The 10728-nt window shown below is 43.8% G+C and overlaps 1 protein-coding gene across 1 annotated transcript in view; it reads right to left on the reverse strand.

The window, feature by feature from the left end:
* The window catches only part of AP2B1 (adaptor related protein complex 2 subunit beta 1), a 77347-nt gene that overhangs the window by 46614 nt on the left and 20005 nt on the right, over window positions 1-10728 (reverse strand). The window contains exons 6-11 of the mRNA XM_009645012.2: window positions 10028-10249; window positions 9014-9134; window positions 6739-6834; window positions 1856-1971; window positions 606-771; window positions 16-85 (exon numbers count right to left, since the gene is read on the reverse strand). Coding sequence (XP_009643307.1) covers window positions 16-85; window positions 606-771; window positions 1856-1971; window positions 6739-6834; window positions 9014-9134; window positions 10028-10249 — 791 coding nt within the window. The remainder of the gene's footprint in view (window positions 1-15; window positions 86-605; window positions 772-1855; window positions 1972-6738; window positions 6835-9013; window positions 9135-10027; window positions 10250-10728) is intronic.

A 10728-nucleotide genomic window follows, 5' to 3' on the forward strand; every position in this document is an offset into this window, starting at 1 on the left:
GAAGGACCGCCTGACCCAGCTCCTGCGTCTCGGAAGGCTTTTTTAAGAACAGCTTCACTATAGCAGTCAGTAGGGTGAGCTGCACCTAAGAGAAAGGAACACAGTAGAGATCAGAAAATTCATCCATGCTTTAGCAACGTCTCCCAAGTCTCAGTATCCTTTACTGATATGAAACTCAAGTCCTAAGTTTTGTAACAGCATTACACTATTCTTTGCCAGTGAAACCCAGTACAGCGAGACTCAGACTCCTGCCTGTTGCAAAACATTTTCACAGACACATCCCTGGATCAGCAGACTGAGATTTAGGTCATACTTTTATGCATCTCATCACTGTTCTTCAGTATGTTCTGGTCCCTAGTAGGGCTATTCCCCAAGAAGTACGCAACATCTAGGAACCTCTCCTGTTCTGTCTTACCCTTCTAAGAAGAGAATTTTAGGAGATACAGACAACAGAGCAAGTCTACAGACTCCCCAGAGTGTTATATTAGCCAAATATTGAAGTTTTCTTTGGGAGGTATTTTCTGACCACTGCAATAATATTTACTGTCCGTCCCATATATACGCTGCATGAAACACTACAGATAAGACACACAACACAATTTTACCTGAGTACTTTCATCATGGAAGCCCTCCAAAAAACTCTCCAACAGCTCATCTGCATTGTCAATTCTTTCCGCATATTCGCCCACTATCCAGATCATGGCAGCTCTGGCATCTGGTTCATCCAGGGAATCTAGGTTCTCGCACAGAGTGGCAATGATGCTTTCATACCTGATTTGTCAGAGTACAGGTGGATTACTGGGGTGAATTCAACTTGTTTTACTCCATCTCTGCCCACATCATTCTGCAGAGAATCCTGTGCTGAATTACAATGTCTTGTATTTCTATGCAACAAGCAGCATTTTCACTCAACTACAGAGATATTCCTAGGCTTTTTCTTTTTCCAAGCTGAGCACTAAGATCTTGCAGGGTCCTCAAGAGCTTTGCAGTTTCGTTAATCAGCAAGACCACCCAAATGTGGAATTCAAAACAAAGCTGCCGCCCTCTCTGTTTTGCTAAAAGGAACATTTGATCCAACAGTTCAAACCATAAACTTATATCAGATCCTGCAGCCTCACTGGTGTCTTCAGACTGGTAACTCTAAACTGGATATTGCACTTCCCCAAAGGCTTTGCTGTAATACCCCACACTAATTATTTAGCTTCCCCTGCTCCCATGCGTGGGTATCCCTGTCATAAGCAGGCACTCTATCTTGTAACTGACAGCAGAAATTGCCAGAGAGGCCTGCAGATGTCCCATATTACTTTTTAGGTGATCACGAAGTCTCTGCTGAAAGACATTGCTGCTGTTCTGTAGCTGAAGAGATGAAACCTTATTGCAGGAACAGCTTAAAAGAAGCTGAGTACTGCCCAAGCCAGAGAGAACACTCGATGGAGAAAGCCAGCAGCATTTTGCTCAGCAGAGTCTGACTGGGATCTCAGACCATGAAAGCCATGAACATTCATGGCCTCGTACATAAACCTTCTAGAGGAGATGAGCAAAACCAGAAGCCTGATGCTGTAAACTTGGTCAAATTTTCCTTCTGGAGTTCTCTGTAAGACTTTTACTAGCTTTTGATTAAGGCTTATGCTCAACATCAATATGGAGCAGTGGGGAAGGAAAAGCTTTCAATTCAAACTAATTATGTGTCAGGCTGATACCACATCTAGAGCTGACATCAGAATCCTACCGTACTAGGAGCTAGAATCAGAATGGACTCAGAGCCCTGGCAAGCTATGCTGAGTGAGTTTTACATTGCTCTATTCAGGTGCTAGCAGACAAGGGCTTCCAGAAACCTTACAATACTTTCACATACTTGTTGGGGTACTTGCGGAAGATGTCTCTGATGACAACAATGGCCTCCTGGACCACATAGTTGACCTTGGTCTGGATGAGGTCTAGCAGTGTGCTCACGCAGCGCTCCGCAGATTGCTAGAGAGAAGAACAGAACAATACAATTAAAACAAGCTGAAGAAACACTCCCTTCCAGCCCACAGAACATGCTGAGGAACATGGCATACATATGAGAAAAGGTCTGGGGTGGCTGGGAGGGGAAGGACAACAGCTACCAACTCAATATGAGCGTCCAGAAAAAAATGACAGGTTGACGAGTGCTTGTGTATTACAGAGAAGATACCAGCTGATTCCAGCTCCTGCAAAAAGTAGCGGTTGAAGCAACCATGCCAGTAGATGCTGGATCACCACACAAGAGACCTTAAGAACATTGCCTGCATTACTACTTATGTCACCCTCTTGGCGGCTAGCAGTTAAGACAGGCGACTGAATGAGTGCTTTTGGAGTTCCCCAAGCTGTGGCAACGAGAGCTGGGAGAGTTTTGACAGGGAGTGCTAGAAGGTGTCTGGGGAAGCTAGAAGGCAGGAGAAAACCATGCTGTCAATCACACTGCAAAACCAGCAGCAAAAATCAGCTCACACCACCAAGAGGTTCAGTATTTTTGGGGTGAGGTCACTAGCAACATGTGAAGATACAGCTATAAACAGAAATCCAGCTGTTGCTAATGCAGCTTTCACATTAATTAGTTCAAAATTCCCAGCCACAAGCACTGTAAGATAACAAGGACTGGACACTGGCATGTTCCAGAAACCAGAACTGGAGTTAGAGGCAAATAATTCAGGGAGGTCTCTTCCCAAATAGCACAGTGAGGCAGGACAGCACAGGAGCAACCAACTCCAGCACCGGAGAGTCTCAAATAAGGACAGCAATTTGGCTATTAGCAGAGCACATATGAAGCCTCATTACACAGCTGGTGATTAATGTGAGAAGCAGACTGCTCACGACACTGCCTAGGCAGTCACCATCAGAACATTCATAAAGCGTTCAGGATTGAGACAAACATCATAGGGCATAAACAATAGCAACGTAGGTGGATTTTTCAGTTCAAGTGAGCTAATAGTCCCCTTCACTTTCACAGCTCTTGAAGGCTGGGCAGGAGGAGGAGGAATGAAATGGCATTTAAGTCACAGGAATTGAGTTTTTCCTCAAAGACAAACCCCAAGACTTGAGCTGACTTTGGGACAAGCAGAGACTAAAACCCCTTGGTGATTTCTTGCCCTCGCAACTCCAGCTGTGGTACCTTAAAAACACAGCCTACAAGAGCAGACAGTGGCAATGCTGGCACAGAGGATCAGCCAAGAGAGGAAACGCTACCAACGAGCATTTGCTCTGTCTTTGCAAACTGGCCCTGAAGACCATAAAATTCTCCCCTGAAATTCACACCAAACAGAAAAAAAATCCAATACAGTTGGTATCAGGGTAAGGAGAGGCATCATACAAAATTATATGATTGGTATCATACTTTTTTATGCTACCTCTCCCTCCTTAGCACAGCTTTACAGGTACTATGCCACTACGGAGGCAGTGAAATGGCAATCTGAAAATGTCCTGCTCTGATCTCATCTCCTGCTCAAGAAGAGATTTGAGACCTGTGACCTGGAAGACTCTTCCATTTCATGCAGACTGACCATGGATGGACCTGGCTCCGCACAGATTGACATCGGTCACAGTGGGAACCATACCCAAAGTCCTTGCAAGATAGATGCTTCGGAGCTTGCAACTTCATCTCCTACTAGTTTCTCAACAACTTTGACTAGATATTTTAACAAGTGGCCTTAAGGAGCACTTAGGGTAAATCTGTCCTAAGCCAACTCTACTCTACAGACCCTACCTGGACTGTTTGCAACAAGCAGTCCAGTCCTGTCAGAGCCTACAATTAGCAAAGCTTTAATAGTTGCAGAATCCAAGGAAAAGCAAATTAAAGTTTATTTTTCTTTTCTTTAGACACTTTAAAGCATGTTTTTTTCCAGGAAGAGCACATCATCCACTTTGAAATATGCAGCATCGATTTTTAGCCCAAGAGTCCCTTGGAAAGTGAGCAGTCACGTGGGCACATGCACAGTAGAACAGCCCCTCTAACAAAATTTCCCTGTAAGAAAATACATCTCAGCTCACCCCATCCCTTGTAAACACATTGCTATTTGAAGGTGGACATCCCTGGGGACTGCAGTGCTCTGCAAACTGATGAAAGAGTGCCCCAGCCAGAACAGCTCTTAAGTTGGAGCGAGGAAGGACAACTCACCAATGTCAAAACTGCTTTGTTTTTCTGTAGAAACCAAAAGAAAGCCTGCAAGTTTACTTAAGTAGCACGTACCACGCTGACAGCCATAAGCCTCGATGATTTCTAAGAACTGGGCTGCTGGCAGAATCTCCTGGAACCAAGACAAATCCCCCTCTAATATGGCTCCTTCTGCTTCTCCTTTGCTCCAGAGGAATCACTATTCTTACTGCATCCACGTCGTTTCCTTTTCCCATAGGAGCGGTGCTTTGTTTTCTTACAATCAAAGCATCAGATGACTTCTTCATCTAGTGCTGTCAGTGGAGGAAACCGATGCACAAGCCAGGCACCTTCACCTCATGCTGTCAAGTCTAGCTACACCACACAGTTTGCTGTAGACATACTCAAGCTAACGCTGAGCCCAGCTAGTCTATCCATGCAAAATGATGTCATTCTGACATCCCCCAAACCAATATGACTACTTAAGCCTGGGCAAAATCCATCAGCCTCACTATTCAGCATGGGTATCGCTTCCATTTCCAAAACGAGCACTACCTCTGCTGTTAGCACCATGCACTGCTCTGCAGCAAAGATAATGCCACACTTGCTCTATGGCGCATGTCACGGCAGACAAATTTATTTACTGTCTTACGCTTCTAGGAGAGACAATTAGACAAAAGGTAGGATCCTTGAAGGCAGAGCTGAGATTCCCTGTGAATACTCATTCATCAACAGCTCCCGCCAGCTGTGCCCTATGTCAAAAAGCAGATTTCTAAGCCTTGGGAACTTGGACGCTGATGGCTGAGAGAATGCTCTTCCATTAGTCATAACTCACAGTGCAACAGCCTCTAGTAAACACAGATGCACTGGGGACAGGGATTAACCTAGAGATGAGGACACTGTAATGAGTTGTTCTGTATTTGCTCTCTTTAAATCTGGCTCCTGTCAGAAGAGTAAACACACCTCATCTTTACCAGCAGTGTCTTCAAAGGAGCATTGCTAAAAATCAAGGTTAACACCACTTATCTAGAGACACAATTATGCAGCTAGAGGGTCACTGCAAATCTGCTGGGACATTATTATTAGTCTTTTACATACTGGGTATGACTGTCACGGTATCGGGGATGGGAAGAAAAAATGTAGGGGATGAGGGCAGGAAAGGGTAAAAACTTCTAAAACCACCTTGATACTGCAGGAATACACCACCTTTCATGTGAAACTAGGACAGACACACAGCCAAATCCCAGCAAGAAAGTCCCTACTGAGAACTAAAGCAAACTCTCACTCCCCAGCACAAGCACCGCTACAAAAAGGGCTACCACCAGCTTCTTTTAACTTCTCAGTAGCCCTCTTCCACACTCAAGACCATTTTCTACTGTCACTGCTGTGGCTCCATCCAGACAGCCTCCTGCCTGTACTCAACATGAAAAGAATGCTCAGGTATTTTGAACTGCAGACATGAAATAGAATCATAGAATGTTTTGGGTTGGAAGGGACCCCTAGAGGTCATCTAAGCAGTGATCCCCTGCTCTGTTGGGCCAGGCTTAAAAGAAAGCCCATGGCACTGATAAGCCTTTAAGAGCTGAAGAAAGAGAAGGCTCCATAGGCAGTCGATTCTCTCAAGAGGACAGAGGTTGGTGTCCCCTTTACACACACTTACAGTAGTTTAGCCGAAACAAGGGAAATTGTGCACTGACACCATACTAGGCATGATTAGGTTTTTAGTTAAATCTGCTGTCAGGCAATGCTCATGGGAACACACTTTAGCAAAAGCTAAATGAGCTCAGCTGAAATTAGACCACTTATGTGACATTTTGCACTCTGTTATCAGTTTACTGAAAAGTACCAACACCACAGCATAAGTCTTCTCTCTCTTCACAGGCTTTCTGAGCTCCTGTCAGGCATACCAGATTCATTTACAGAGAAATTAAACAGGGACACCACTAAAAAAAAAAAAAAAATTCTATTATGAGCATTTTGGTGGATGTTTAACCAGCAGAGGACATTTCAGACTGTTGTTTTGGATATCTGTAGAGCTTCTTGGGAACTTATTTGCATAAGCACCCAGGCTAGAGAGAGCACATTCCAAATGAAGCTACAAGCTATACAGACCTATAACACTAGATAAGCAGATAGGGTCACTCTATGTTTGTGCACATTGCACTTAAATGCCTGGATCTCTGTAATTCTATGTATGTGTTCTGTTCAGCTGAAACAGGGGGGACACAAAACATTTCATGCTACTGAGTTCCTCTGCATGATCTCTTCTCCTTCCCCCTTCAAATGGTCAGGCCAAAGCTATTAAAGGAGGTCCTCATGGGTAAGTGGTCATTGTTCCATTGAAGCCAGTACAGTAAAGTATTCCATCAAGGATGATTTAGCTGCCTTGCTCTGCCTGCAATCTGAGGTCTGAGCGGAGCACACAACCCTCCTGTGATGTACTCAACTGGAGCTCACAAGGCCTGCTCTTCACTTGGGGCTTTGCCCATGAGCATGATGCATCCAGGTCACTTGACTGCTAACACAGGAGCAAATAAAATTTGTGTAACGTGGGAATGAGATGGCGAAGCCCATCAGCGTTTTTGAAGACAGAGAGCCACAGAAAACCTCAAGTTTCAGATACTTGCCTCAACCTTGATGGCACAGCGCCCAATTGCTCGGACAGCCTTGCGCACAAAGTCAACGTCCACCTCAGTAGCGTATTCCTTGAGCTCTGCCAGGACCTGCAAAGAAAGCACACCAACATGGTGTCACACATGGTGACACATGGTGTCCCTGGGGTCACACAGAGAGAACATTCCACTCTGACAAGCGATGCTACCTGAATACCAGAACACGAGCAGGATGTATTCTTCTGCAGCTAGCCACACACATTCAAAGCTAACACAGTCAAACTCCACAATCAATCTCAATCTCTGAAACCCACTGGCTTGGATTGGGCAGCAAGACTTCATTTAGGCTGGCCAAAGCAAAAAAATGGCTCGGTGTAGATTATTTTCAAATTCCCCTGAACAAAAGCTGAGGGCAAAATCAGCCCTGCCAAACTTAAATGTTGCTATTCCTTCTTACACTGAAAATACAGTGAAGCGGGGTCACATCCATGCATGTGGATTTTAAGTACTGTTTATTGTACTTATTGTTCTACATTCACTGTATGCAAAACTCTCAGCAACAACCATTTTTGATCTCTCCTTTTCTGTGCTGAGATGCAGAGGAGATCTGAGAACACCCTGGAACACCTATACAGAGATTAATAACAGTGTGAAGATATTTCCCCCTCTTAAAAATAAGATTTACTATTTTGTCTCAGGTTTTTTTTTTGCTAATGGAAACTGAACAAGGGCTTAAGCCAGTATCTTACAGACCACTAACTAAAAAGGTACTTTGTCTTAAACAAATCACTTATCTTAGAAAAAATTATTTTAAAAAGACCCTACACAGTTTATGTTCCCTCAAAATCTCATTTGTTTCAGTTTCTCATGTCAAACATGACATCAGGGATTTCATAGTGATGTCATAAATAGATTGCAAGGGAGAGGTGAGCAGCACAAAGCCAGACAGTTTGAAAAATCTCTAGTCAATGCCAATTGCTCAGAACAATGACAAGATAGGGAGGCCTTGAAGGGCCAGACTGCAGACAAATAAATCTACAAGGAGTAGACAGGACATCTGTGTTTTGAAGTTTTATTATTTCCTTGGATGATCTATGTTGCACACTACTTAGATCACCCTGGTTTAGCAGTTTATGCTTTTCAAATACTGTCCAAGTGCCTCGGATTCAACTAGTCTGCTGCCCTGGTCTAGCACGGGCATGGAGATGAAGAGTCTTGACAAGCTGCACAGGGAGGCTGCGGGCAGAAGGCTGGTCTCCTTGAGTCTCATTTCAGGGTGTATTTCTGATGAAGCTTGGGTTGTTTTTAGGAGTGCCTCTTTAGAACCAGAAAGAAATTAATTCATTAGTCTGCAGATCCCGGTCCCAGACTCTGCCCTCCAGACACCACTGCCTTTCATCCAAACAACCTGCATTATCTAAACATTATGCATTAAAATTAGTATGGAGCCTACCAAGAGTAAATAGAAAATTCTGAATACATTCTCAGGGAATCTGATTTTTTAAATGTTTTCCATGTCCCCAGCACAAAAGGGGCATGAATTTCCTTGCTCTGTTCCAAAAAAAACATCAGAGGAGAAGAGCTGAAGAGAGCTGCTTAAAAACGTCATATTAAACGAAGTCGCCTTGTGACAATTTGGATAGGACAATAATAGCACTAACCAGAGGCATTAATCACTCTGCATTAGCGTTAGGTCTTGTGGCCAGGGTGGCACTCAAGAACACTTCCCTTAAGAAAGGAATTTGGAGTAACACTACATCAAATCCAAGAGGAATCTACACTGTAAAGCAGTCTCAATTCAGTTTAGCTTTAGCTTTGTGCAATTTCCACTCTGCAAGAAAGATAAGCAAAATAAAGGTTATTTTAGCTCTGAAGAGCGCCTGTGCAAGGGCTTAACAATTTAACTAATATGCTTGAAATTCACACTTCAGTAATGTTTGGCCTTTCTGAATGCCTCCATTACAGGCACACCTCTCACTTGACACAAGCCTCTCATTCCAACCTCAGCACTGGCTGTGACTCATTTGACAGGAGACATCAGCTCTCCTCCTGGAATTGTAATCTGTAAAACAAGATCTACCTAACACAATGCAAGACATACCACACTATTAATGTTTAAATTATGGATGAAATTCCAACATCTCCCATGACGTAGCTGCAAAAAGCACTATATCAGGGACAGTGATGCCTAAAAGCCAGGACAACACTAGCAGTAGTTGTATACATCCTCATGCAAGGACCACAAGAGAGTTTTCCATCCCCAGAACACATCAGAAGTTCCTCGGCTGACCTGGGCAATGTTTGCTTGAGAAGCTAGGCGGATCATGATGTCCAGTTTCTCCAGTTTCACATAGATGGGGTCGTTGTACTTCACAAAGAACACCTTGATTTCCTGCTTCAGGATTTCAGGCCTAGAGGGAACATAACCTTGTTTCACTCAAGACTGGTAAAAACAATGGGCTCTACCCTACCAAAGGTATCTTCTGTTTAGTAATCTACCCAAACATTCACTGAGAAACAGAATGGTGTAATTTTGTGTCCAGGACATGCAAACAAACATATAAGAACAACAATTTAAAGAAAGTTAGAAGGCTGGAGAAAAAGATTGTTTAAATACAAAATGCAGAATTCAAGTCTCTCCATGCCTACATCTCCACCTCCTCCATTTGAACTGCTGAGCCAACCACTGCAGACAGTCAGTGGACGTCAGTGTTTTCAGTGAAAGAATAACATCCTCATCTCAGTGCAAAACCCACCTACAAACTCTTTTTCTGCTTTCACTTGCAAGATGCCAGTGCACAGTAACTGCCTGGAATACAATCACAAAGTGCTATCCAACCTATCCCACCTTTCCAGCAAGGAACAGTATTTAAACATGCACGTAGGAGTAAACTGGTGAAAAAAACAACCCACTGTACATCAGTATGTCACCATCCTGGTTATTCTATGCTGAAGAGAACAGCAGGAGCACACTGAGTTTCTACAGGTCACTATGAACCGTACAGTTACACCCCCCTTCCTATTAGCAATCTGATTTATAGTCTAATGAGAGGGCAGTTCTTACTGCTCTTAGAAAGGTGTTGAAGAGGGAGGCAGGTAAAGAGATACTGTATGATACTGGTATCACAAGTATGCTATAAAGAAAATTAATTCAGGCTGCCAGAGTCACGAGACTGTTTAATCCATCCCTCAAGGGATCTGAACCTGGATTACATGAAGTTCTGTGCACGTGGAAATATCTGAAGGACTGAAATAACCAGGTGCCCTTCCACAACCCAGGAAAAACACCCCCCTGAGGCTTTACCTTTTCTGCACAATCAAGTTGATGTTCCTCAGGGCAACGTACTGAACTTCAGGCTCTCCAGACAGCAGGGTCACCAGTGGAGGGGCAAGTTTCTTCAGCAGCATGTTGTAATAGTCAGAGTCCTTGGGAAGAAGTTCCAGGAACTTCATCAAGACCTTCACCGCTGACAGCACCACTGCTGAGTTGGCATGGGACAGCCGAGGTGTCACCCGTTCACAAATGCTGGAGACAGAGGAGCAAGAAAGGGTTCACATTTATTTCAGAATGTCAAATGTTACAGATCTTAGCTGTTTTCAGCTACATCTCCTAAATTCAGATTTCTCAGACACTTGATTTGGTTTTGTTCTCAGAGAACAGGCAAAGTCCTGCTTTCCTGAACACAGCAGGAAGCAAACCAGAATGACTTCTCTCACAGCTTCACGTTTCTCTTCTGCCACAGGTGGCTCAGGAACTCTTCCATCTCTCTGCATTACAGTCCCAACGCATGTTCAGTTACTAGGTTTTTCTGCCTTTGCCTGGTGGTATTCTCTATTTCTGTGATCTCGTCTGTCACTTACAAACACAACTTTAACAAAACAGCTACCAGAAAAACACTTTAGCTCCCATATAATCATTCGGAGGTGATACACGCGTCTGGCTTGCTTGGGGGGGTTGCTGCTATTTCAACCATTTGTTTCTGGAAAAAAAAAAAAAGCTTTCCG

This window comes from Egretta garzetta, unplaced genomic scaffold (assembly GCF_000687185.1).
Source record: "Egretta garzetta isolate BGI_Z169 unplaced genomic scaffold, ASM68718v1 scaffold108, whole genome shotgun sequence".
Classification (NCBI taxonomy): domain Eukaryota; kingdom Metazoa; phylum Chordata; class Aves; order Pelecaniformes; family Ardeidae; genus Egretta; species Egretta garzetta.